Source organism: Suillus subalutaceus (genome assembly GCF_016647625.1).
Source record: "Suillus subalutaceus strain FC151 chromosome Unknown DFJ58scaffold_226, whole genome shotgun sequence".
Lineage (NCBI taxonomy): Eukaryota > Fungi > Basidiomycota > Agaricomycetes > Boletales > Suillaceae > Suillus > Suillus subalutaceus.
In genome coordinates, this window is record NW_024540475.1 from 38479 (window position 1) to 66293 (window position 27815).

The 27815-nt window shown below is 47.7% G+C and overlaps 5 protein-coding genes across 5 annotated transcripts; 3 read left to right on the forward strand and 2 right to left on the reverse strand.

Annotated features, from left to right (window-relative positions):
• Positions 1 to 90: 90 nt before the first annotated feature.
• On the forward strand, positions 91 to 4780 carry DFJ58DRAFT_735704 (P-loop containing nucleoside triphosphate hydrolase protein; the record flags this gene model as incomplete). Its single annotated transcript, XM_041386679.1, has 17 exons — positions 91 to 543; positions 600 to 771; positions 876 to 1076; positions 1135 to 1484; positions 1523 to 1661; positions 1719 to 1954; positions 2012 to 2263; positions 2338 to 2772; positions 2826 to 3128; positions 3192 to 3371; positions 3434 to 3444; positions 3497 to 3618; positions 3671 to 3939; positions 3998 to 4117; positions 4166 to 4297; positions 4355 to 4604; positions 4662 to 4780. 17 exons carry the CDS (start codon positions 91 to 93, stop codon positions 4778 to 4780), a joined length of 3744 nt encoding a protein of 1247 aa, XP_041236355.1.
• Positions 4781 to 5454: 674 nt separating this feature from the next.
• On the reverse strand, positions 5455 to 7483 carry DFJ58DRAFT_868473 (uncharacterized protein; the record flags this gene model as incomplete). The annotated part of the gene is made up of 13 exons (XM_041394237.1): positions 5455 to 5472; positions 5525 to 5627; positions 5670 to 5719; positions 5770 to 6029; positions 6081 to 6090; positions 6113 to 6267; positions 6302 to 6353; positions 6392 to 6616; positions 6714 to 6866; positions 6916 to 7056; positions 7107 to 7219; positions 7261 to 7363; positions 7427 to 7483. The coding sequence occupies 13 exons, from the start codon at positions 7481 to 7483 to the stop codon at positions 5455 to 5457; spliced, it is 1440 nt and encodes a 479-aa protein (XP_041236356.1).
• Positions 7484 to 8471: 988 nt separating this feature from the next.
• Positions 8472 to 10077, forward strand: DFJ58DRAFT_735707 (uncharacterized protein; the record flags this gene model as incomplete). Its single annotated transcript, XM_041386680.1, has 10 exons — positions 8472 to 8770; positions 8829 to 8971; positions 9023 to 9033; positions 9063 to 9195; positions 9246 to 9331; positions 9377 to 9479; positions 9536 to 9594; positions 9647 to 9753; positions 9792 to 9938; positions 9993 to 10077. The coding sequence occupies 10 exons, from the start codon at positions 8472 to 8474 to the stop codon at positions 10075 to 10077; spliced, it is 1173 nt and encodes a 390-aa protein (XP_041236357.1).
• A 9043-nt stretch (positions 10078 to 19120) lies between these two features.
• On the forward strand, positions 19121 to 20996 carry DFJ58DRAFT_868483 (uncharacterized protein; the record flags this gene model as incomplete). Its single annotated transcript, XM_041394238.1, has 12 exons — positions 19121 to 19132; positions 19187 to 19315; positions 19370 to 19487; positions 19543 to 19625; positions 19676 to 19911; positions 19964 to 20030; positions 20080 to 20133; positions 20185 to 20318; positions 20370 to 20466; positions 20553 to 20597; positions 20669 to 20694; positions 20756 to 20996. 12 exons carry the CDS (start codon positions 19121 to 19123, stop codon positions 20994 to 20996), a joined length of 1242 nt encoding a protein of 413 aa, XP_041236358.1.
• A 1455-nt stretch (positions 20997 to 22451) lies between these two features.
• DFJ58DRAFT_735709 (uncharacterized protein) lies at positions 22452 to 24010 on the reverse strand (the record flags this gene model as incomplete). Its single annotated transcript, XM_041386681.1, has 7 exons — positions 22452 to 22500; positions 22557 to 22617; positions 22956 to 23138; positions 23177 to 23319; positions 23378 to 23422; positions 23472 to 23763; positions 23833 to 24010. The coding sequence occupies 7 exons, from the start codon at positions 24008 to 24010 to the stop codon at positions 22452 to 22454; spliced, it is 951 nt and encodes a 316-aa protein (XP_041236359.1).
• Between the last annotated feature and the right edge of the window lie 3805 nt (positions 24011 to 27815).

Genomic DNA, 27815 nt, shown 5'->3' on the forward strand with positions numbered 1-27815 from the left:
TAATTTCAGAGGATCCAGGAAACTATATGTAAAGGGAATGTCTGGACGCTTCCTCCCCCCAACCACAACCCATCTCTTCCTCAGCCAAAAATGCCCACCATTACTATGCCTGGTGCTCTTCTGGCCCTCAGCGCCCCTTGTCATGCCGAACAGGCAGATTCTTTGATGGACTCCGAGTCTGTAGGGCGTCCTGATGCTGGCAATATTCCCTGGTGTTGGCCAGTATGGCGGCATCGCACTACGCTTAGTTCAACTCCCTTATCCGTAACGATAAATGAGGACACTCCCAGCGCTTGGAAATCCCATGAGGTCCATCAGGCGGTCTTGACATTCGCCTGCAATTTCTGGGCTGTTGATGATGCCGCCCAAGTGGATTACATCAAAAAGGGTCGCCCTGATAACAACAACCAAGGTCGACAACATTGGCTGGACTATTGTCATGCTAATTGGTCAAACTGGAAAATAAACAGTACGGTTGACACTGTGCTGGCTGAACGCGGCCTGGACCCATATTCAGTTATGAAGCGTCTCAAGGTGGCCAATGTGAGATTCATTTACTTTGGTCCCTGTACCATGCCCTGATTGACTATTTCAATTAGCTACCAGATCTCGCCACCTCACAGGTTGCACTTGCATACTCTGGCCTTGCAGAAGCGCTTTTTGGCCCTGAATCTTTTACCGAGGATGGTATTGCCCTTAAGGAGCCAGTCCGGCGCTTCCTGGACGCCCTCATGGCCCACCATTGGGCCAAGAATAGGAAGTCTATTGGACGTGAAAGAGGACGACTTGGAAAGTTAAAGACCAAAGTAGACCAGACTTGGAAAGGCGAGCTTTTCTACACTAGGCCTTTCTGATATCTAATACTATTTATCCAGAATTCTTGTCGATGGCAGAGCAAAGCCAACATCTGGATGCTGAAGGCATTAGAACCTGGCTGAAGGACGTGGAAGGACTTACCAAAATCCTCACTCGATATGGGGATCACGAGTCGTTGAAGCAGCTTTCAGAGCAGCAGGAAACGCTTAGCGACCTTCTTCAAGGCTTAGGGATAGATGTGAAGGATGGAAACAAGTGCCGTGCGTTATTAACCTCAGCTTATCTTGGTGCCAATTTTCTTACTTTTTCTGGAGATAGGTCTACCTAAGCCCCTACGTCAAGCCCTGTCATTCCTTGCCACTCTGCAGGACATATCTCTACTCACTGCGTCCATCCATGACCAGTTGAAACTTTGCGATCCCAATGCCACGCCACCAGAACCAATACCAGAGTTTGACCCTGATGCCACCAGTGACTGTGATTATCAGTGGTCCGAAGGCGTAGAGGAATATAATAGTATGTCTGAGGATGCCCTATGGACAATCCTTGGACTTCCAGAGAAGCAAATACCGTTCTTTAACCTTTTTCAAGATCCCTATGGGAATTGTGATGCTTGGTCTGAGGACGGTCAAACCTGGTTAAAAGAAATGGAGAACCTCTGGCTCTCCGTTGGCATCAGTTGGTTGGTCTCATAAAGATGGTCAAGAATGCCTTTGGTGGAATGCCCGTCCTGCTCATGGACGAAGTGGGCTTAGGTAAAACAATCCAAGTCACGGCCTTAATTGCCGTACTTTCATTTTATCGCGAATTTTATACCATGCACAACTGCTTTCCAGGTAAAATAGGTATGCCTCTGCATTAAAGTTCCCCTAGCATTGCAGATCTAACCTAAATTTAATTAGCTGGGAAGCAGTGGAGAACGAACGCTCCCAACATTCCAAATCTTCCAGTGATGCTCGTTATCCCAGCAAATCTTGTGCCCCAGTTTACTTCTGAGTTGCATCGATTTCTTCAACGGGGCGCCTTTGACGTTCTACCCTATCTGACTACCTGGAGCAGTCGGAGAACTTGGTGGGAAGACATATGGAGCAGGTCAAAGCAGCCGGAAGGGCGGCGAATCATCATCACAACGCCCAAAGTATGGATACAATTCTATTTTCAGTCTGTGAAGCTCAACATTTTTACTTGCCTTCAGGCTTTAGAATCTGACTGCGACCGCATTTTTGAGGCCAATAATCTTACCCCAACCCAACACCCACGAAAGAAGACGAATTATACCATGGATGCCCCCAGCACAGCTTATGGGCGAGATTTCTTATTGGGCCTGGTGGACGAGGCCCATAACTACCGAAATATCAAAAAGGGTTACTGGGCCATATTTTGCCTTCGCTTGCTATGTCATGCTGTGGTGGCTATGACAGCCACGCCAATCACCTCCCGACCTCTGGTGAGTGACCAACGTTCATATAATTTTATCATCTCATTCCGTTTTTAACCTCAATTTCTCCTTCATTTGTGCAGGACGTATGGAACATTGGAAGATGCCTGGGTCTGGAGCTATTTGGCAGCTCTTACGACCATGAGGCCTTAAAAATGGTCCGTCAATTGCGCGCTGCTGCTGCTAAGGATCGCAAGCGCTTTAAACAAGGCGACCGCATTGCCAAGATAATCATGGGAACAGTAAAGGGGGATGCTGACGTTGACGTTCCCAGTCTGTACCGTAGTCAGATGCTGACTTGGATCAGCATCATCCGAGAGAGATTTTCGGGTGTTATCATACGGCGCACTATTTTGTCTGTTGACTATCGTGGCGTCAGGATCTCAGGCCTTGCTCCATTTCAGGAGCATAATCTGCTTGTGAAGCTGTATGGCCATGAGGTAGACAATCTTGAACGCATTGCTAAGGATTTGGTTGAGGAAGGTGGTGCAAGAGCGGCGAAGTTTGCTTCAGGCTCGGTACAATTTTTCATGCCTTCTTATTCAAGCATTTACCAATCAAAATTCTCCAGGATTTCTACATGCGCGTCCGCAGAGCTTTATTGCACCCTAGCTGCAACCCAGGATATCCATGGGCAAATCCCTCCAATTTGGATGAATGGAAGAAGGATCCATCGCGAAAACTTGATGTTCTGGCCCAAGTAATTGATTGGCATCAGGCGCAGGATGGACGTCTCCCTCTACAAGTTGTGGATGACGTACTAGTAGTATCATCTGCTGATCCTGATGTCACTGCAGGCGTGGCTGACTCTGTGCCCTGCGATAAAATTATCGTCTACTGTGCTTTCCCTTCTAGCTATACGCAGGTGCTCAAGGTATTTAATCATCATGATTTGCTTTTCTAACCATCTAGTGACGTTGAACTTTTTGAATGGCAGGTTCTAGAGCTTAACGGCATCCCAACTTTACAGATCTATGGCAAATTGTCAATGTCCACCAGAACTGATGTAATTGCGCAATTCAAAAGCAGTGGACGTGATGGTCCTCGTGTTCTAATAATCTCCAACGTTGGGCTCACAGGTCTCAATTTACCTTGTGCCAACATATTGATAATTGTGGTCCGCATTCTCCTACCATTTCATTGGCTATTTTTTCTGACGCTTAGGCATCTTAACTGTAGGATTCCCTCTGGTCTGCCACTGATGAAGGACAACTGATTGGACGTATCTATCGTCCTCCACAGCCAAAAAACCGTCCACATCTACCGAATTGTGGCGGCTGACACTCAGGACGTGTTTCTGAATAACATCTCCTTCAGTAAAGCTGTGATCCTGGATGCATTCACAGGGGCCACCCCCAGTTTACGTGTGTATTTGCTTCCGCTCTGAGGGTGAAAATCTAATTTGACGTCATGCAGGCTCTTTGTTCAATGATGAGGAGGAAGCAGAGGAAATGGGCGCCCTTTCGGAGATTGATGATAAGAAGGAAAAAACCAAGTCCAAGACGCCAAAAGTGGGCTCAAAGAAGAAAGGAGGCCAAGCACAAGGTAAAGGAGCTGACCAGCCTTCAGGAAGGTTACAAGAGAAACGAACAGTTAAACCTGTTAATGAAGACTTCGCAATTGAAAAACCCAGAGCGAAGTCTCTTGCCCCTCCCAGCTTTGGAAACTCACAGTTGAGCGCTTCAGTGAGGCTCTCCTATTTTTTTTCTTAAATCCCAATCTAATGCTGCCAACCATACTCAGGAGCTCCCAGTCCAGAACCACTTGGCCAAAGCAGCGTCCCCCCAACAGAACTCTCCTCCTGCTCCCAGCATGATTGTGGATTCTGATAGGGGAGATAGTGTTATGCAGTTGGAAGCTCAGGTGAGCACGGTATTCCACATTCTCCAATCCTAATTTAAGGCCGGGAAGAATACTCAGGACGCGGAGCTCCACATCCCGAACAATTTGGGCCAAGCTGCATCTCACCGACCAAAGTCTCCTCCTATTCCCAGCACAATTGTAGCGGCCAAGATGGGAGATATAGCGCAGTTGGAAGCTCAGGTGAGCTTGGTATTAGATGCCAGTTAAGAATGTTAGCTAACACACATTTCCTCTAAGGTCAATGGTAGCGTGGAGGAAGGATTTCAGCAAGCGAACACTATGCAAGTCAATACATCTCAGGGATGCCAAGACTCCCCCGCAATTCTTCCTCTTAAGCGCGCAGCAGATTCTAGTCTGGAGAATCAAGTATCAAAAGTCCAAAAATCAGCATCCAGAGACGATCATAATGTTTCCACATTTCTAGCAGATATGCAGGACCGCGGCATAGGAGTTGATCGATTATTTGCTTTCCTTAAATCCATACCAAGTGCGTATACTAATTTGTGGTACGGTAATATTGCCTCTAACATCTGTCATATTACAGATTCATCTGCAGAGAATCCAGACCACCCGTTGGCGTCTTTTGTTCCAGGGTTGAGCTCAACCACTGAACTTTCAACGCCTGCTCCCTTGAATCCTATGGCTAGTGGGGGCAGAAAGTAGTCGCCTAGATTTGTTATTCATGCAATTTTATCTTTGTTAGATCTCGAAGTCAATTCTTCATTCAGAGTCTCAAGACGCCATCTTAGTATAAGGATCCAGCAAACTGCACTGGCCGCCACTTTCTCTCCAAGCAAAACGATCTAATCTAACGCTTACATTACGTAGAGCGTCGGGAGAGTGCGCTTGCTCGGAACCCAACTGGTTTTTCAGTTTAAGTTATTGGCAGTATTTACATACTCGTTGACGCGAGCCCGTTTGCAAAATCTTCGCGTTGGCGACAACGGCAGCGTGTGGACGAGAGCTAGCGCTCATGATAAAGTCGTTGGGCGCTGATGAAGCCGCAGAAAGCTGTTGGGCTATGCCAATTTGAAATATTCAAAAGCTGAGATGACCGACCTACATGTCGTTGTTATAATTATCATACGTGGTAAAGGAGTTCAAGTTGCCTATCCCCGGCCGCAACAAAGGCAAACGGACAATGTTGAAATCCAACAACTGGTGGGCCGTGGCTTAGATCTGACGCTCTACGCTAGTACTACTTAATTACCGATTAGTGCATCTAGTATGTGCTACCCTCCGCATATTCGCAAGTTTATTCCTAAACAAACCCCATTCATGTATTCTATCAATTTCTATGTTAATGTTTGCGTGCGTTGGCGTCGCGTCGTCGGCAATCACAGCCATTCCACAGTCTACATAATGAAATCAATCTTGACTCTGGCGAGACGAGGCGACAGGACCTACTGGAGGCTTGGAAGATATATCGTAAGTGACACGATCAATCCCATTCACTTCGTTCGTGATGCGGGACGATATCCAACGTAAAGCTTTGGGAGGAAACGCATACCTGAAAAATCAAGTTAGCATTGAACAGGATCAAAAAGCTCACCGATCAGCGGTCATGAAGTCTTCCGACGTCACCGCTCTCAGAGCAATTACCTGTAAAATACGTTGACGCAGCGAACAAGAGAGAATGTTGTCCTGCAAACCTGCTTATATGTGCGCTTGTCACCCATCACGCCGATAGCTTTCACAGGAAGCAAGATGGCCGTGGCCTGGCTGATTTGATTGTAGAGATTCGCCTTGTGAATCCCCTCGATATAGATACGATCCGCTTGCTGCAGGATCTTCACTTGTTCGCGTGTGACAGGACCCAAAATCCGAATAGCCAGACCGGGACCTGGGAAAGGATGACGTTGAACCAAAGGCGCTGGTATTGACAGGAGTCTTCCAAGCGCACGGACTTCATCTACATGAAACGGTCAGTGCAATAGGCAATACAGGATTCCCTTGACCAGACCTTTGAAGAGCTCGCGTAGGGGTTCGATTGACGTCCTTGAGAAGCCCACCAACATTGTGATGCGTCGTGGTGGTCGCGCTAGGGCCCTTAAAACTGATGCTCCCGATAACATCTGGATATAGGGCTCCTTGCAATAGCCATTCGATCTTCCCCTTTGCCTGCGCTCCGTTTTCTTCCTTCTCGGCAGCTTCCTCGATCTTCGCTGCTTCCGTCTCGAAAACACCCCATAATCTTGCGTTTCTGTTCCGGATTCTCGACATCATCAAGTCGCATCTGCTACAGTCAGGTTGACGCCCAGATCTTTATTCAACTTGTTGCGCTTCGTTGAGACAAAGCATGCCGTTGTCCACCATAATCTGACGCGCGAGTAAGAGTAAGTTATGAAAAGAACGTGGTGTGCGCCTGTCGCCGATTGCCTCGCGCATTAACTTGGCTGTGACTGTGCTGTCAACACCTCCGCTGACTACGCCGATCACGCGGCCTCTCGGACCACATATCTCACGGATGCGAACGATTTCCTGGCCAATAAATTCCTCCTGCAATGCAGTGAGCATGACAAATAAACGCAACGCAGTAATTACTTCACCATTGTCCAATTTGGTCGGCATTGGCATATATTCAGCACAGATCGACCAATGAGCTGCTTTCCTGGCGGGGAATGCGTCGAATGCCATGAAGCGACTTCGAGTTATGTGCGATGGCAGTATAAGGAGCGGCGTTCGTCCGTCCGATGACATGGAAGTCGGGAGGCATAACGGACAGTTGATCGCCGTGTGACATCCAGACCTTATCAAAAGTCAACTTGGCTTTCGATAGACGAAACGAAGACACGCACCTGCATCTGATCGCCGAGTCCTTCAAACAGGGCGTCAACAGAGCTTACCGATTCACTAGACCTGCTGATCTGAACTTCTGCAAGTCCGTATTCGCGATGATCGCATTTTGCTACCCGTCCCTTGTGATTCCAGCAGATCTCCTGTATCTCGCGTGAGTTAGCGCCCAAGAAGATGCTCGAGAAAACTAGACCTGGAAGGCATAGCGCATGCCAAGGATAGGGACGCCCAGAGTGTAGATACCAGGGTACACGTGTGGTGCATCGTCGTCGTACGCAGAGTATGGATATCCGGAGAGGATGATCCCTAGAATTTTGCGTCAGAAACGCTGCATCACATGAGCGAACCTGTGGGCTTGAATTTGAGATCTGCCAGCTTTGACGTACAATGAATAAGCTCTGCGTATACGTTCAATTCGCGACATCTCCTTGTTATGAGGTGACTGTAATACTAGTAAGCCGACGCTAATAGTCAATACGCGAGACGATTTGAGTTAGAACGCAGATCCCGAACCTGTGAACCGAAGTAAAGAATGAGGATGGTATCGAACTGATCGTGTATTTCGGCCATGTTTTGTGATTGAGGACTCTCAAGGCAGACTTGACGGAGAGTGGCACGATCTCTGTCGAGGAAGACCGTCTTCAAGAAGCCATAGGCACCCGTGGGAAACTTCGCGTTTCTGGCAAACGCCCTGTTCTGAACTTCTGAGCTTGCGCTTTTGTACGACACCATATTGTAACGCCGCTTGATCACGCGGCAAGTCCCCAACGTTGCAACTCCCATCTTACCAAGAAAATATTTATCGATGCATCACTGCAAGATATCAAGTCACGACGGAGAAGCCGCGTGTTTTTCTCCATGCCCTTGTCATAAATATCCTGACCATCCCGTGCAAGTCGTGAACCATACATATCCCTTTATTTATGAGATGCACTACATATTTCGTGAGCCAGGAGTCTGTCATTTGACCCTAGAAGCTGATTTATCTGATGTGAACGGTACCCACTTGTCTCCCAGTTGATCAAGGAGAACAATCCAGAATTTGGTGAGCTATCATACCAACCCTGTGTTCTCGCGCTGAAGCCTTCAAATAGATAATATGTATCTCGACTTCAATGGAATCATTCACAACTGTGATTGATTATTTGAGATGCAGCGTAGACTGGCGTGTTCAACTTTCGTTTTGAGCTCGCATCCAAATGATGAAGATGCGCACTTTAGGATGTCCGAAAAGCAAATATTTATTGCAGTAGACGGCGTGGCACCCCGGGCAAAGATGAATCAGTAACGAAGTCGACGGTTTCGCGCTGCCAAGGAAGCAAAGGAAATCAGAGAGAAGGCTGAGTCGAAAGGAGAAGAACTACCAGATGAGAAGGCCTTTGATAGTAATTACATTACGCCAGGTGCGTTCTGCGTCGTTTCATATGGCATCATATCATTTATTCCGTCTTAGGCGCTCCTTTCACGGTCAGGCTATCCGCGCAGCCATGATACTTTGTCAACAAGAAGATTACCGAAGATACTAATTGGCGTGGCGTGCAAGCTGTATTATCCGGTCATGAAGCACCGGGTGAAGGTGAACACAAGATCATGGAATACATTCGACCACCGAGAGCCTGATTATAACCCGAACGTGCGGCATTGTTTGTACGGTCCTGATGCCGATCTCATCATGCTTAGCCCTCTGAGTCATGATCCACACTTCTGTCTCTTGCGAGAGCAAGTAAAGTTCGGGCCTGCCGCGAAGAGGAAGGGTAACGTCAGGTATTTCGTAGTTTTTGTGCTAGGCAGATTAACTGAACGCCGGCGCAAGTCTGGAGAACCTCGACTTCTACCTTCTACATCTCTCGCTAATGCGTGAATACTTGGACCTCGAGTTTCGTGATATAGAAGACGTTCTTGCATTTGATTAAAGCCTAGAGCGAGTCATCGATGACTTCATTCTCCTGGCCGTCTTCGTCGGAAACGATTTTCTACCTAATCTTCCAGATTTACACATCCACGAGAACGGACCGGAACGCCTGTTTGATGCGTACAAGAAAGTTTTCCCGTCGCTGGGTAAGTCCTGAACTTTCATTCTTTCGCACATTGGCTTAGCGACTGTTTCAGATAAAACGAGGGTGGGGTCATTAATACCAAGCGACTGCAGGTCGTCCTGAACGAAACTACTATATGGGAGCGAGAGATCTTTGAGAAAGAATACGCGGACTCGAATTGGTTCAAGGGAAAGCGGAGCAAACGCGTCCAAGAAATGAAACTTGTGCGCAAGCGTGTCAAGCTTGGTACAGTTCTCCGCTCTTCCTGTCGACAACCAACAATTAATCCGTGTTAGTTCTTACACGCTTTCAACGAGACATTTTCGATCAAGTACAGCAGTTTGTCTTGCAAAATCGTCAGAGTACCGAACTGCAGCACTGGGTAACTTCAGTTCTTCTTCTAATACAGCGTCTCACTAGCTGGTAGAACAACATCGCCGGGAATGCAAACTTTTCAACTGTATCTTCTCAACGTCAAACATGCGACGACTCCACGTATACGGTACCCTCGCGTCCAAACTTCCCCGCCTGTATGTACCATGATCTTGCACTCACGCATAATTCCATTGACCTTCCGTGCAAATAGATCGTTGTCCTCCCATGGCTACCTCGCTGCGCCGGATGTCGAATTGTTGGGGCCATCAAGTAGGTCGCAACGTTTCCGTGAGTTAAAAAACATTGATCTTTATCGTTGCAGCGTCATGGGTTAGAGCTTAGGTTTGAGACCGCCCAAAGTCGACATGATCATCCTTTGAACAGATCCACTCGTTCTGATGCGACCGACCCCATATATCCGAAGGCGATGTTATACGACGTTGTCGGCAACCACTGACAGAACTAAGCATTCAAGACTGCGAGATTGTCGAGGCTCCACTAGACTTGACGCTTGGCGATTGGGACTGGTTGACAGGTATGTCGCTTGAGGCTATATTCTACACAGCCGCGCCGAACTCGGAACAGTTTGGTCGACAGCTCATCGACAACATGAAGTAAGTCATTGATCGTCCTCCAGTATGTAAACGCACGGACTGATCTGCGTCTAGAATCGTTGATCACGTTCAATCAGTGACGCTCTCCACAACGTCTGCAAAATGCGTGGTCATCACAACGATTTACAAACCCCGCTAATCAGCGTCGTTCAGACTTGCTTCTGGAATCACCAGTTCTAGACGCCTACTCAGGAGCATAAATTTGTATTTTATTCACGGGCTTTGAAACTGAATCGTTGCTACAGATTCAACAAACTAATGACTTGGACTTAGCGCCTCGGTAGGTTCATTGTACGTCGAGATTACTTCCGTCCTGGAGAAAGAGCTTTTTCTTTCGCTCTTCTCAGATGCGAAACGCTAGTTCAGCACATACATTGACTTGGAACGGGTTTGAACAGCGAGGTCGCGTTGGATCTAACCATTAACGTTTTTCCAGGAGACCATTTCAATACCTTCAGTTGGTGAGTCCTTTGGGCTCTTACCTCGCATGATTTTCAAGTTCCCGCAGGCTCACTTCGCATGGGGCAAATGGCTTGCGACTCAAATATTGTACTCCGGAGCAAGACTAATGGAAGCCGATTTTGGGGCTCTGACAGAGTTGGGATCCGTAGATTCTGCAGTAACGTCGCGGAAGATGCTATCCAAATGCCCCCATATTTTCGACCGCGAATGCGTCGAACGGTATCTAAACGCAGCCGGAGACATCATGGTCAGTTTTTCCTTTTATTAGTATTCTTCGGTTCTAAATTTATTCTAGCCCGACGGTCTATCCCGTTCGCCACCTTGCCCTTGTCATCGACCTCGACTCAGGCTCCGGCGCCCTGAAACTTGAAGTAGACGTTCTTTCTACTCGATGAGACTACTCAATCTTGTGTGGCAGTCTTCCTCCAAAACCGAGGCGCTTGTTCTAGTCTTCACTTCCGAGATCCCTCTAGATCCTGTTACTCAACCAACTGGAGGCGAGGCGAACACAATTTCCGAGAGCTCCAGTCAGCAAACCTTACCCATTGGAAGCTGATTTCCAGCATTGGACGTATCGCTGAAGGCGCCTTAGGGCCGATCTCATCAGCGAGCGGTAGTGAAGTTCTCAATCTCTACTTTGGCTGATCCACAATGAGTTTTATCCGCCTTTATGAGTCGTTACTAATCTGCCCTAGCACAATCTAACCATACTCCAAACGCCATCTATAACAACGAGAAAAATTAAATCACCTCTTCTTAAAGCGGAGTCAGTTGGGAAGCCGATTACGCGGGCGATCCGGTAATGGATTCCATAGCGTTGCGTGAGTGGTCTGAGGTCGTTGAACTTTCGAGATCATTGCAGGATTTAGAAGCCTCAGTTAGTAAGTCCACTACCGAAGTTCCTCCCGCGTACCAGGATGACGAGATCCCGATAGTTATCACTGCTCTCCTGAGAGCAAATTCATGACCTATTTGCATCCATCGCTCAGAACTTTGAAGATCCTGCTCCGATAACTCGATTTCTCGCCGCTGATTTGGAGGACCGGGCCTATTCCATAACGATCTCAGCGCGCAAGCCCCTTCGTTCCGATTTTAAACATGCGGTAGCCTCGAGGTGCGCTCAAGAAGGTTTGTAATGATCAATCCTTTGTCGCTGAGGTCGTTTCTAACCTAACGAGCGAATGCAGGATTCGCCGAGGCTTGCGGCTGAGTACTCCACGTTTCTCGCGTGCCAACTGTCCACTACATTACTCTTATCCTGGAAGGGGTCGAGAGTCCTGATGACGTTATCTCGGATACGCAGGAGTGGTTGCAGGCACTGTCTGGCTCTGAGCCAAGCTGGATCAAGGCTCTGATTATCATTCATTCAACCGAGTCTTCACCTGCGTGAGAGTTCCGATTTCCGCTGGGCAAAACATAGTTGAGTTGACCATATTGGAACGATGCGTTGCAAAGGTGACAAAGACAGATTTGCGGGAGTCAAGTCTATCTAGCTCTGTAAGTAGAACGTTCACGACATACGTGGAGGATCCTGACTGTTTGGATAGGAACATGAGATACGTTGAGATAGAGAATGGAGGGGATGCGCACCATACATTCGTCTCTCTCCGAGGGACGAGAGCGTTTAGCTCATCGAAGATCACGCAGAGGGGATAGTACTACTCACAGAATTCTGTAAATAGCATGAAATGGACTCGTCAAAACAACTCGCTGTTGACTTGTCATTGTTACACAGAACTCTCGTCCGATCCAACCAGTCGCTCACATCTTGCAGCGCTTTACAACGCCCTTCTCTAGAAAAACCTACTGCGTACCGTTGAGCCGTACTCGGTGATAGAGATTGATTACGTCGTGAGGCCAAGCGCGTATTACATTTTCTCTGTGAAAAGTAGCTGATGTCGTGTTGCGGGCTATCCCAGACGATCTTGGACAAGGTGTTCATGGCGTGCTGGATCAGGAACGAGGGTGCCCGATCGTATTTGATGAGCTAGAAGCCGACGTACGTCCCCTCTTCCGGGTCCCATTCATTCCCTCCATGCTCATATTCTTTTTTCACAACGCGTGAGGTGCAACAATCGGGACTCTGGAGTAAGTTAGCAAGGTCATAGACTCGTATGCCCAAGTACGTCCGTTTATTTTTTTGTCCGCTTGTACACGCCCTTGAAAAAGTTGTAGGTGCGCTTCTGTTTCGTCCTTACTTGTGCTGATCGCCTTAAGGCAGTAGAATGTATGTAACGCGCAGCATTCTATGAGATATTTTAATGTTGTTATATTTCACGTAGATCTATGACTTCACGAACTCGCAACTTACGCACCACCAAACCTATGTACTGTCTTCCCCGACTTTCATTAAGCAGGCCGATGGATATGCCAAGTACACCGAAAATGCGGTCTTAGTTGCAACTAACCTACGTTCTCCCGCTTCAGAGTAGTATACGTACCAGCTCCTTTCTAAAGCTAACGATGACGCATGCTACGCCAAACATCCAGCGAATCCCACCCTAAGCCCACTCAGACGACCGCGGACTGCTGAGGACGAAGCCAGCAAACCTGCGGTTCATCCCCATCCGTACCAGCGACAGCAACGATGACGCCCACACCAGACGAATGCTGGTTCTCAAACATGTCCAACCTCGTGTCTAGCCAGAAATGGTTCTTCGGCGCTATCGGCGTAGTAGTGTTCCTTCTTCGGAGAGATGCCGGATGGAGCATCGAGTGTACGGCTGCTTCTTGTCTGCTCCCGGTGACTAGACTGGATGTATATCATGTCTGTATGTTCTACATCGGTCGACTGTACTACTAACCTCATTAGCATCTTAATTCACACCCTTCTCCTCGTTGCACCCACCATCAACGCTGTCAACTTTTTCTACGCGGCCACCGCATGTGCTTCTATGACGAGGAGGGAGTGGATGTTGGCGGAGTTACTCGAGAATGGTTTCAGATCCTGGTATGCCAGATGTTTGATCTCGATTAAAGGAGATTATCTGCCTGACAGTAAGAGACCGATCAATGGGCGCCGGGACGGTACTACAGACGCAACTTGCGAGATGGTCGGAATAGGACTCTTCGAGGATGAGAAGTTGATGGCAATGAGGCCTCAAAAATTCTCCGCCGCTGAAACCTGTAAGCGGAGTTGATGGGGATAGTCCATAGCCCACATGGCGACCAAGGCCAGGATGCTGTCAGTACAATACTGCAAGAAAGGCATGACCCTAATGGTTTGATGGGAATTTTCCAGATTTAAGTCCTCATGTTCGAGAAGCTGCAACAAGGCTGCGATATATACATTGACCTGAAATTGTGGAATCAGCTTCTCAACATATTTAACAGCGTAATCTGACGCGGGAATCTTCAAGGTAATAGCCACTGGGAAGCAGATCAAGGCGGCCGGAGAAAACCAAGTCAATGGGGATAGATAATTCAATTTGGTCGCCAATGAAAATTCTGCATGCTTTGTCTCCGAGGTTTTACTACGCCGTGTGCAAGGGAACCCCCTTGCGCCACTGCATGATCGCCGTTGCCGCGTGTCAAGGGTCCTTGGTAGAATGAAAGTACCGGTGCGGTCTGATTGACATGTTCCAATAGCTTTAATTGTATAGTGCGTACTATCCTTCGAACGGTGACTGAATGTGTTTGACAGATCTCCTTTTGTTATTATTTAATCGACTTAATCCATCTTTACATGAGCTTTGGCTCTAATCTTTTTAGCTTGCGAACCACCCCTATAGGCATCATCATACTACTATGAACCCGTTATCTGATGCTCATTAGACATGTGCTAACCTTTAACCACTTGGTGATAAGCAGAAAGGGGACTGCACCACTGAGCACATTTATAAGGCAGAGTATCTTGAGCTGAAAGAACAGTTGTTGTAGAACTGTGGTGAGCGTCAGTGGAGGAATAATTAGTGACATCACACCCACGTACATGAGCAATCAGGCCTGGCTACTTCCCATGTTCAACAATAGGAGGAAGAAGCAAAAAGGGTCTTCTGCAGAAGAAGAGCTGCCAGAAGGGTTTTGATATATCCAGAGGGCCAGCTAGCCGCTCCATGCAGTGGACATCTCCATTTGAACAAGTGGATGATGGATCCTATCGCTGGACAGTCGTATTTTGAGCCAGAACTGTCCTCTGTATAAAAACTACTGTAAATAATCTATTCAGTTTGACTAGAAATTTAATTAATCTTTGTCTATCTGAAAGTTTCATCCTAGTGCTCAGTTAATTGGTTCAGGGGAGGATATCAGGCGACTGAGCGCCCACACAGATAATCATCTAGGTCCCCACTTACAAATCCCTGACAATTGCGCATGCTGAATCCCTCACCTTCTCTGATCATCACCACAAAAAAGCCCTGAGTACTCCACACCAGTTGGGGATATCATGGTGCTCCCAGTTTGAAGCTATGAAATCCAAAAGTGTGAGATTCAACGTTCAATGAACCAATATCTTGCATATTGATAATTTAATATAATATTCACGTACCAATATAGCAGGAGCCTAATGCTATGATGTTGACTTATATAAGTCCTGTCATCATCTTGGTTGCGCAACCATAATTACTGGGTGCAGTAAGTTACGCCTTTGAAACTCTCCTACTTCTCCCCAAGCTTTGCACGCTTAACGCAAGTTTATTCTACATGAACACCGTGATTTCCATCAATTCAGGCTAGTGTTCATGTCATTTTCCTCTAACTACTTTTTATCCTGATGCAACTTGTAATAGCCTCAGATTCTGGTTACCGTGACTCCTTTGAATCCACAGGGAGCACTGGTACATTTGGTCCGCCCCCAAGTCAACCCAGAATTGTGATATCACCTTCGCAGTTGGAGTGGGGTGGCGCTATGCAGATGATTACAAGTGAGTTCTTTCACTATTTGTTGTCAAAGTCATTTGTTGACGTGTGGCAAAGGTTCTCAGATCATGGAAGTCCTTCACCGTTTGGATGCCAAGGTTGACGTTTGGAATCCAAGATTAACCAATTGGATGCCAAGGTTGACCGTAAACAAGACGAACTAGATGAAAAACTGACTACCCATGGAACCAAGTTGTTGAAGTTGAGGAATGCCGCTGAGGACCACAATAAGATAATCTCCTCAGAAATCAAGACGTTGCAGCAAGAAATGCAGGGGATGGAGAAGCGTCCTGATAGATAGGATTGACGAATCGACCACATCCCAGAAGACTGGGCTTGATGAATTGGTTGAGTCGCAGAAGACCATCTTCGATAGACTCTTTGCTTTGTTCAAACAATAACTCACGTTTGCTATAGTCATGGTCGTTCATTCAAAGCTGTTGTACTAGTAGTACTAGGATTGCTGCGCATTCATACATGTAACAAAGGTTTTCGTCCACAGACTTAGAGGTACCCTCACCTATATGTTATATCTACGTTCCAGCAGCTTTGTAGTACCTCAATCAGTATTCACTGTCACGGTGGAAGCCAATCCCAAGTGGGCATACCTCAGGCTGCACTTGTCCATCGTCGCTGTACTGGTGGACCCTTTGCCGTTGTCACAGATCTTGAAACTTCGTTTCCCTGGTCACTGGGGGGGTGTGACACCTAGATGATAATTCTTGTTCGTGGGCCCAGCCTGGACCTGAACACAGGTCGCCAAGTGGGCATACCTCAGGCTGCACTTGTCCATTGTCGCTGTACTAGTGGACCCTTTGCCGTTGTCACAGATCTTGAAACTTCTTTTCCCTGGTCACTGGGGGTGTGACACCTAGATGATGCTAGCGCAGCTACAGTGGGTGGTGGATATTCCTACTGACGCCCAGTCTCCCCGTGAATATTCCTCCCTCATCCGTTTGTGACTATGTATCCAACCCCTCAAACTGCAGCCCCCCTGAGGTGCACCCTGTGCCACCACCCCATCCATACTCACTAATTGCTCTCTACACTTGATGATGAAGGAGATCCTTGAAAGCACAGCTCTCTTGGATGCGCTCTCCTGAAAAAGCAAAGCAAAGCTATGCAACCTGGGGATCCCATAACTCATTCACGTTCCTTGTTCGGTCATGGGCCACTGCCAGCTGTCATCTGCATGCTGTGCTTCGAGGAGATCGCACTCAGATTTAGAATCTTGGCTGGGGACCGTGGACGGGTGTGCTTGGCTGCAGATAAGTCTGGCGGGCAGGACAGGACTGTCTGCAGACCCATGTAGGACAAGACTAGCTGCAAACCCAGGAAGGACGGGACTGGCTGCAGACGTCATATGGCCAAGTGTAGCAATCCGCTCCCAGGGCACCCTTCTGGGTGACTATGGCAGAATTCTGAGTACGTTGGTCCCGTGTGCTCCAAATCTATGGGATGACATGCTTGACCGTAAATCCATTCTTTTGGAATTGTCATTGTCCTTTCCTGGCTCGATTGGCTGTGGTATTTGAAGGGTCTGCGTTCATGTCTTGATATCTTATCTGAAGAACAGAAACTTATTCCAGGTTCGGTTGTTCTTTTCCATTTCATGAACCCCTTATAATTCCCTCTCATCCTCAGTTTTAACCTGCCAATGTACAACCCAGTGAAGGATGGTAAAAGGAAGCCTAGGCGGCACGCGTATCCATCTATCAAGAATTCTCTCCGATTTCTTGAGTAGTGACGCATTCTAAATGCCTATTCACTGGTTCCACAATTGCGTGCCTATGCTTAGTTTGATGACTCGGACTGCATAGAGAAGATCTTCGCATTTGCTTTTGTTACGTTCTGTATCATCTACAGCGCTGTTACAATGTTACACCAATGGAACACCCCTCATATATTCTGGGCTCTCCTTTATACGCGGTACCACCAGTACTTACGACTTGCCTATCTTATAATGGAGACTACTACATTGTTAGTGTATATATACTATCAAATTGAATGAAATGTGGTACAGTTATCATCTTCCGATCGAGTTGCTGCTGACTAGGACTTTTCATTGGCGTCTTTTCGGGTATGAGGGACACCGCTGGACAAAATTAAACAAATAGTTGCACAGTGAATTCAAAATTTTTGACGGAAAAGCAATGGTCGAATCAGAGAAAAGGATTTTAATTCCCTCAAGATTGTATCTTCCTGTTGCAATCTTTGTTGCTGCTGTCCCATTCGTGGATCCGATCACAACTTGCACACCATCTGGACTCCAACATATCGATGTTGACGTCTTCGCTGGGCTCTTTCCACCTCACTGTCCCATCAAGATAGCGGCTGGCCAGTGGCAACAGCTCTGCCGCTTGGAGACAATGTCATGTTCCATACTGCTATTACATCCCCTCATTTCACCAATCTTTGCGTACATGTGTACATCTCCCTAGGTCTCACAGTCGAAGTGAGCTGTCTCTCGAAACATGTGATGATGCGCTGCCCACCGGGCAGGTGCGCAACGCCTCGGACTAGCTTAGTATGGCCTCACATCATCTTTATTGTTGACGCCTTTTGATCTTAGCAGCCGTGGAAGACATGGCCGGCGCTCAGGGGTTCTCAACTAAGGATAATATGAACTATACGTGCCAGAGCAGCTCGTTGGAGCCTAACACCAAGATCGTCGGTGAGTCAACAAGCCTATGTGATTTCTCCTGAACGACTGTCAATCGACGTACATGAGGCGTTCCACACGAGAGAGTTGGAAACTTCGTGATGTTGTATGCAGCAGGTTTTCGATGCTGGTTAAGTACAGACATCCGCCCAGGCCCTAAAGCAGGCGCAAGTACTAGTCTACTAGACCAGCACCGCCTCCGGCCGAGACAGAAGTGGCGGTCGGCACTGGGTAGAGTTTCCAGCTTCGTCTGACTCAAGAGTCGCTGACACGATCTATTAGGTTGGGCTGGGCCGAGTGTTAGCTCGGGTGGGGCACGAGCAGGTGGTATGACTCTTCGAGTAGCTTTGAAATCGTAAAATATAAATTGATGCGATAAACTATAAGACACTTGATTAGTGGAGTGCTGATGCAGTGCAATGAATGACGAACTCGACGTCGTGGCGGAGAGAAAAACGAATGAAGGAAGCGCATCTGCTCAACTGGACGCATGGTACCGGGATATTCCGGCAGGCTACACGCAGCACCTGGACATTGTAATTGTGAAGTGAGCTAGAAACGATTGGTTTTCAGTCGAAAATTTTGAATTTCACCGTGCAACTATTTGTTTAATTTTGTCCCAGCGATTGCCCCTCATATTCGGGCCCCAATGCACATACATGCTTCTTTTCATTTTCATTTTGATTGTCGTTTGACGTCCCTTCTGAATTCTCCGTCCATTCTTTTTTCGGAGTTCCGTCACATCACATAAACACAAGATTATCTCTTTCATGAGCCTTTCCTCACATACTACTTATCTTCCAGAACTCGTAGAGCACTGCATCTCAACAGTTCCCATTGTTTGTTGAAGTATATACAAATTCTCCCCCTTACATGAGCCTGAGAACCCCTGAAAAATTCAGCCTCCCGGGCCAGTGCCGGCATGTCACGACGAGCTTTCATTGAAAGTGGGATCAAAATTGCCAAAAGGATCCACAAGGGTTTACTGATTATGATGCAGAATCAAATTGAAATTTCCACCCTATGAAGTTCTGTGCAAGTCGCCGTGCCGAGGACAGTCACAAAATAGGTACTTCGGTAGTTCTTCTGGTGAAGAGTCTCAAAAAATACATATCTAGTATGCGCATGCGTTGGCCATGACAAGTTTCTGAGTAGCTCCTACTTTTTGTGAACTTTCTTACCTTTGCTGGCCTACTAGATGTCTGGGAAAGTATGTTATACCGTATCTGATGCCAGAATATATCTATTGACTCAACCTCCCCAGGCAGAACTGACCATAAAATTTCTCATCGTTGGTGGCGGAATTGCAGGCCTGGCGTGCGCGATAGCACTTAGGCGAGTCGGCCATCATGTAGTTGTTCTCGAACAATACTCTGATATAGACATTTTGGAGGTCAGTATCCCACAATTATCTACATCATTGCATTCTCAATGCGTCACTGGACAGATGTTGCACGGGGGCATTCGATTGCCTCCAAATGCCTCGAAAGTTCTCTTTCATTGGGGCCTTGAGCGTGCTCTTCGGCAGGTATCCATGACGTCTAGCGCTATAGAGGTTGAGATTTGTTCGTGCCCATCGGCACCTCACCTCCACTCTATAACTGACTACTACATCTACAGACGAAACCGGCGGGTTTATTGGTATGCATCTTTGGGAAGAAGAGGTTCTGCGAGAGACTAGAGGAGACTTCCTCTTCCTACATGTATGTAATCTTCTGTCCTCGCATCACATTAATTTCATCTGTTCATACAGCGCGCCAGTCTCCGGAAAGTTTTGTACGATACGGCGATAGCAGCAGGCGCTGAAGTGCGAGCAGGCACAACCGTTGTCTCTGTAAGTGGTGATGGCCCTCGTGTGAAGTTGACCACGGGGGAAACGCTGCTGGCCGATGTGATTGTTGGTGCCGATGGCCATTCGAGTGTGGTGCAACAAGCAATTGTCGGTAAGGATGTTCTTGACGCAGCGCCATATCAATCATTATTCTACGAGTAAGCATTGCTCCGGACTTCGCTAGTATGACTCGTTGCCTAACTGCCTTAGTACTACTATCCCGGGAGCACTTATGAGAGCCGATCCTCAATTGGAACCCTTCTTTAAACAACCCGTTGTAAGTTGCACACGCGTGCGATTATGATTGGGTTCAATGTGACGTTCAGGAGACTATGTTTATTTGGTTGGGCAATAATCGCTCGGCTGTGGCGTTCCGTATGGTACGCTAACATTCGTGAAGTGCCGCGCTTAATCTAACAGCTACGGAGTAGGGCGCTAAGGATGAGTTTGCGCTACACATGTGGGTGCGTCCCATGAAAAAGGGGCTATCCGATGATGATGATGGCTGGGAAGGAGGCCTTGATTTAAAGGAGATGCGGCAGCAGCTTGGAGAATGCGAACCGAGGTATGATCTATCTCGTGAAGTTTGTTTATTCTGGCTGATTGAAAATCTCAGACTCTTAAAGATGACCAAATTGGCGGCCACACCTGCCTGCGTACAGGTCAAGATGGTTCCACCAATAGAGGATTGGGTTGATGACCATGGTCGTATGGTAATTATAGGCGAGGCTGCACATCCACTTCCAGCATGTTATCACTCTGACCGTGGGATGACACATTGCGCTGACGCTTCCTTCAGGCAGGATCCTTGCAGGGCGGCGCAATGGCTGTAGAAGACGCCGCTGTGCTTGCAAAGCTTTTTCTCCCATCTGCGAAATCAGGACCAAATATTGACATTTTTACATGCTTTTCAAGATCTTCGGGAAGATCGCTGCGCCAGCGTCATGCATACTGAACAATGCAATCTCTATTTCCAAATGATTGCCGGCTGGTCCTCAGCAGGAGCAATACAATCAGGAGATGCGCGCCAGGACTGCTCAAGGGGAAAGCGTTTTTTGGCATCAGCGAAGCTTCTGAACAATGGGAGCAGCTCAAAGAACTTTGGGAATATGATGCTGAGGATGAAGCCGACGACTGGTGGGTCAAGTGGGGCCTTCTCCGTGAGCGAGCGAAGCAGCGATTGTTAGACATGGAAGCAGAAATAAACACCGCGCGGCTGCGTAGTCTCCGTATGCGAGCATGATGAGTGCTCTCCCCCTCTCTTTATTATATCATGTATTCACATATATTGCTCATTCCTTTGGTAATTGCTCTCTGGACAACGCAGTCATTCCATCATCGTTTCTTTCCGTAATCTCGTTACGTCGCTGTTCTCTCTTTATTATATTACGTTTAGTGTATTCACATTTATTGCTCATTCCTTTGGTAATTGCTCTCTGGACAACACGGTCATTCCATCACCATTTCTTCACGTAATCGCATTACATCGCTGTTCTCAAGACATCTATATGTCATCACACTTTTAATATTACGCGGCGTCTAAGCTTCTCAGAGTCATTGAACAGAGATTAACAAATATCTAGGTTCGAGCTGCCTGAGGTGCCCCAGTGACCTCTTGTGTTCAAGTTGTTTGCTTTCCTCGACTATAATGGCCTCTATCAGACTCAAATCAAAGACCTTAGCATCAAGTCATCCTTCAACATTTTGCTCTTCGGCGTCGCATTATTGACTCCCAGTACAGGAGGCAGGCCTTGTTCACAAACGGCTGCGTCTCAGAAGATACAGAGTGAGTCATAACACGAGCTTTGATGAAGTAGATTCGCGACATTACTGCAGAGTCTACGGATCCCAACTCTGTCAGAGCCCCAAAATCGGCTTCCATTAGTCTTGCTCCGGAGTACAATATTTGAGTCGCAAGCCATTTGCCCCATGCGAAGTGAGCCTGCGGGAACTTGAAAATCATGCGAGGTAAGAGCCCAAAGGGACTCACCAACTGAAGGTATTGAAATGGTCTCCTGGAAAAACGTTAATGGTTAGATCCAACGCGACCTCGCTGTTCAAACCCGTTCCAAAGTCAATGTATGTGCTGAACTAGCGTTTCGCATCTGAGAAGAGCGAAAGAAAAAGCTCTTTCTCCAGGACGGAAGTAATCTCGACGTACAATGAACCTACGAGGCGCTAAGTCCAAGTCATTAGTTTGTTTGAATCTGTAGCAACGATTCAGTTTCAAGCCCGTGAATAAAATACAAATTTATGCTCCTGAGTAGGCGTCTAGAACTGGTGATTCCAGAAGCAAGTCTGAACGACGCTGATTAGCGGGGTTTGTAAATCGTTTGTGATGACCACGCATTTTGCAGACGTTGTGGAGAGCGTCACTGATTTGAACGTGATCAACGATTCTAGACGCAGATCAGTCCGTGCGTTTACATACTGGAGGACGATCAATGACTACTTCATGTTGTCGATGAGCTGTCCGACCAAACTGTTCCGAGTTCGGCGCGGCTGTGTAGAATATAGCCCTCAAGCGACATACCTGTCAACCAGTCCCAATCGCCAAGCGTCAAGTCTAGTGGAGCCTCGACAATCTCGCAGGTCTTGAATGCTTAGTTCTGTCAGTGGTTGCGACAACGTCGTATAACATCGCCTTCGGTATATGGGGTCGGTCGCATCAGAACGAGTGGATCTGTTCAAAGGATGATCATGTCGACTTTGGGCTGGTCTCAAACCTAAGCTCTAACCCCATGACGCTGCTTGCAACGATTAAAGATCAATGTTTTTAACTCACGGAAACGTTGCGACCTACTTGATGGCTCCCAACAATTCGACATCCGGCGCAGCGAGGGTAGCCATGGGAGGACAACGATCTATTTGCACGGAAGGTCATGGAATTATGCGTGAGTGCAAGATCATGGTACATTACAGCGGGAAGTTTGGACGCGAGGGTACCGTATACGTGGAGTCGTCGCATGTTTGACGTTGAGAAGATACAGTTGAAAAGTTTGCATTCCCGGCGATGTTGTTCTACCAGCTAGTGAGACGCTGTATTAGAAGAAGAACTGAAGTTACCCAGTGCTGCAGTTCGGTACTCTGACGATTTTGCAAGACAAACTGCTGTACTTGATCGAAAATGTCTCGTTGAAAGCGTGTAAGAACTAACACGGATTAATTGTTGGTTGTCGACAGGAAGAGCGGAGAACTGTACCAAGCTTGACACGCTTGCGCACAAGTTTCATTTCTTGGACGCGTTTGCTCCGCTTTCCCTTGAACCAATTCGAGTCCGCGTATTCTTTCTCAAAGATCTCTCGCTCCCATATAGTAGTTTCGTTCAGGACGACCTGCAGTCGCTTGGTATTAATGACCCCACCCTCGTTTATCTGAAACATCGCTAAGCCAATGTGCGAAAGAATGAAGTTCAGGACTTACCCAGCGACGGGAAAACTTTCTTGTACGCATCAAACAGGCGTTCCGGTCCGTTCTCGTGGATGTGTAAATCTGGAAGATTAGGTAGAAAATCGTTTCCGACGAAGACGGCCAGGAGAATGAAGTCATCGATGACTCGCTCTAGGCTTTAATCAAATGCAAGAACGTCTTCTATATCACGAAACTCGAGGTCCAAGTATTCACGCATTTAGCGAGAGATGTAGAAGGTAGAAGTCGAGGTTCTCCAGACTTGCGCCGGCGTTCAGTTAATCTGCCTAGCACAAAAACTACGAAATACCTGACGTTACCCTTCCTCTTCGCGGCAGGCCCGAACTTTACTTGCTCTCGCAAGAGACAGAAGTGTGGATCATGACTCAGAGGGCTAAGCATGATGAGATCGGCATCAGGACCGTACAAACAATGCCGCACGTTCGGGTTATAATCAGGCTCTCGGTGGTCGAATGTATTCCATGATCTTGTGTTCACCTTCACCCGGTGCTTCATGACCGGATAATACAGCTTGCACGCCACGCCAATTAGTATCTTCGGTAATCTTCTTGTTGACAAAGTATCATGGCTGCGCGGATAGCCTGACCGTGAAAGGAGCGCCTAAGACGGAATAAATGATATGATGCCATATGAAACGACGCAGAACGCACCTGGCGTAATGTAATTACTATCAAAGGCCTTCTCATCTGGTAGTTCTTCTCCTTTCGACTCAGCCTTCTCTCTGATTTCCTTTGCTTCCTTGGCACGCGAAACCGTCGACTTCGTTACTGATTCATCTTTGCCCGGGTGCCACGCCGTCACTGCAATAAATATTTGCTTTTCGGACATCCTAAAGTGCGCATCTTCATCATTTGGATGCGAGCTCAAAACGAAAGTTGAACACGCCAGTCTACGCTGCATCTCAATATCAATCACAGTTGTGAATGATTCCATTGAAGTCGAGATACATATTATCTATTTGAAGGCTTCAGCGCGAGAACACAGGGTTGGTATGATAGCTCACCAAATTCTGGATTGTTCTCCTTGATCAACTGGGAGACAAGTGGGTACCGTTCACATCAGATAAATCAGCTTCTAGGGTCAAATGACAGACTCCTGGCTCACGAATATGTAGTGCATCTCATAAATAAAGGGATATGTATGGTTCCACTTGCACGGGATGGTCAGGATATTTATGACAAGGGCATGGAGAAAAACACGCGGCTTCTCCGTCGTGACTTGATATCTTGCAGTGATGCATCGATAAATATTTTCTTGGTAAGATGGGAGTTGCAACGTTGGGGACTTGCCGCGTGATCAAGCGGCGTTACAATATGGTGTCGTACAAAGCGCAAGCTCAGAAGTTCAGAACAGGGCGTTTGCCAGAAACGCGAAGTTTCCCACGGGTGCCTATGGCTTCTTGAAGACGGTCTTCCTCGACAGAGATCGTGCCACTCTCCGTCAAGTCTGCCTTGAGAGTCCTCAATCACAAAACATGGCCGAAATACACGATCAGTTCGATACCATCCTCATTCTTTACTTCGGTTCACAGGTTCGGGATCTGCGTTCAACTCAAATCGTCTCGCGTATTGACTATTAGCGTCGGCTTACTAGTATTACAGTCACCTCATAACAAGGAGATGTCGCGAATTGAACGTATACGCAGAGCTTATTCATTGTACGTCAAAGCTGGCAGATCTCAAATTCAAGCCCACAGGTTCGCTCATGTGATGCAGCGTTTCTGACGCAAAATTCTAGGGATCATCCTCTCCGGATATCCATACTCTGCGTACGACGACGATGCACCACACGTGTACCCTGGTATCTCCGACCCCTACCCTGATTTCGAAGTATGAAGATACCGGCCCGACATGAATTGTACAGCATGAAACAAACTCAGCAAGTATATTTACTCGAGCGGCTATGCGCCTGCATCATAGACTATCCTGCGCGAAGGCGATGCCGTCTTGTTTTGACTCGGTGGGTTTTGCACGCACGCACTTCATTCGCTGACGATGACTCCAGTGCATACGCATATAGCGAGACGAGTCAGTGACTGAAGGGTCGTTATATCGAAGTTTCATTTTTGAGATCCACCTTCTGTCGTCCAACGACGAGGAGAGCGAGAGTGGCTTGACTTGCACGTCGCGATGCCTACTGACTTGGACTTGTAATGCATGAAGAGACCGGAGTGTTAATCAGCCCCAGTAGGGTCTGATGAGTATCATATGAGCAGCTCTAATGAAGGTGACAATAGATTTGTACCTTACTCCGACATAGTTTGCGGGATCCGATCTTTACTATAACGTCAGTCGAATGGTAACGTGGTTTCTGAAACATACTAGATGTCTACCAAGTAGAAAGCCGATCTATTTCGGCATACAAACGGGTCACCCATCACTCGACGGCGGACAGAAGGCAGAAGGGGGTTCGGGTCGCCCGTCATCCCAATACAACCAGCGTTCGCGATGTCGAGATCTTTTGCTGATCTAAGCTTGATGGGCATTGTTTTCAGTGGTATCTAGTCCCGCTCCCGTTGCATAAGCCATACCACAGAGATCTAGTGTTTCACCTGAAGGAGTGTGAGTACATGTAAAGTCAGAAGCACGTTTGGACTCCGAATCCTTACTTGTACGCTGAACGAGATCGGCTACTTCCCGAATTGCTTGGTCCCAAAAAAATTACATAAGCCTAATCCAAGGCGTCATTGTGGGCAGATGCATTCGTCGTTGAGTCCGTTGGCTGAGTAGACGTGGGCAATCTGCCTCGAATGTTGATGTCTACAAATCATCCATGGATATGAGGTGCGAGAAGAGACAAAAACGAACCTGCTCATTATATTGTCTTTGTAAATCTCGTTTCTCCCGCACAAGCTCCCTGACTTGCGCCCGCAACTTTTCAGAAACTTAGATACGAACTGCCATCTCAGCCTCTTCCATCCGCGCCTGATCACCGTACAGATCATTCAAGTGAGATTCTGCCGCATTCAGGGCAGACATGACATGGTCATTCTCAGGTGTCAGACCGCAATTGTTTGCTGCTATTTTGGACTTGGACGAGCAACTGATGTGCGGTCAGTGAAGCACACGCTCTCTCGGGATTAAGAGCGCACCTGTTCCTTCTTTAGATCCCGTGCTCCGGACAAACATTCAGCGACTCACGAGACTCTGGACCCATTGCTAGTGCTGCTTTCACAGAAGAGCGGCGTTGATACCGTTGGGCCCTGTGAATTTGGGGCGCGGACAGAAACCAGAGCTGGGACAGGGTGTAGAAAGGCTCTTCGCGGGGGGTGAGGCGACATGGAAGAAAACGAGAACGGACTTCCTCGGGGCAGAAGTCTGCAGGGTAAGTACTAGACGGTGAGTAGGCGCTTCTTGCCGGAGCGACGTGAAAAATTTGCAGAAAAGAAAAGACCGGGTTAAGGGCAATATCATCCAAGGAAGTTCAATAGTTGGACGAAAGATGCTAAAGCCCGTAGCGCAGCCACCGCTGGCGCCTTCACCGTAGCTCATAGGGTTTGGAGTTGTAAGGGTGGGTGTCAAATAGAGGAGGGAGGCAGGCTGAAGATGGGTTGAAGAGAAGTCGGAGGCAGATGCAGCGTCGTTGGTTAGTAGCAGAGGCTGGGTCGCTCTCCTGCACCAGCGACCCTCTCTGAAATTCGGCGCTAGGACAGAGGTCTGGTTTGTTGGGGTAGAGCATTCAGGTTCAAGTGATAAGAAAGAGAAAAGAAAAAGTCCAGGAGTTTAATATCCAACCGGAGTTCGGGGCCATCATGTGCAGGCGAGAGCCTCCGCGAGACAAGGTGCATGACTCCAAAGGAGGTCAGGGAATGGAGGCAAGACGTGCGCGGCATTGAATTTCACTTGAAGTCTTTTTTTTCACGGTTCGCGCAGTCCAGTTACTGAGGGAACATGGGCTCATCCAAAGGACCCACCGGACTACGCAAGACCACGCCGTTTCGAGTGCGCTCAGCACGATGATGGATCGTACGAGATTAGAGATGTTGTGCTTGCTTACAGGGTCGAGGTACCTGCCTCGTTGATGGAGAACCCTAAATTCGAGTTAGCTCAATGATACGAAAAGAAGCTGGCGTTGACTCACGAGTCGCTATGCGATGAGCTGGCTGAACGCGCAGTAGAGGTTGACGTTCTTCGGCTCCTTGATCATGGAGAACTGACGCCAGAAGAACCCCAGCTTGAGGAAACAGCGATAAACATATACGCGCCTGCGCCGGATGCCAGGTTCCCGTACAATGAATCTCACCTGTTGATAGTTGAGCTTAACAGTCAGCAGATCCCAGCTGGCGCTTACCCTGCCATACAAGTTACAATGAAGCGCCGCAGTCGCCAAGGACTTCAAACAGCAGATACCCAAACCCGTAGTGGTGGTAGTCCACATCAATGGTAAACCGGTCAGGGCATTACTGGACTTCGGTTCCCTGTCAGATTTTATGTCAGTAGCGCTGGCCGAACAACTTAAGTTACCTTTATTTGAGCCTCTAGCCAAATCATCCAACTGGTCGTCCAAGGCTCTTGCTCAAAGGTAAATCATGGCATAAGGGCGCGATTGGAGTATTAATCCATCAAGGCAGAGAGATACTTTAACATGAACAATCTGCAGAATTACGATTTAGTATCGGGGACGCCATTCATGT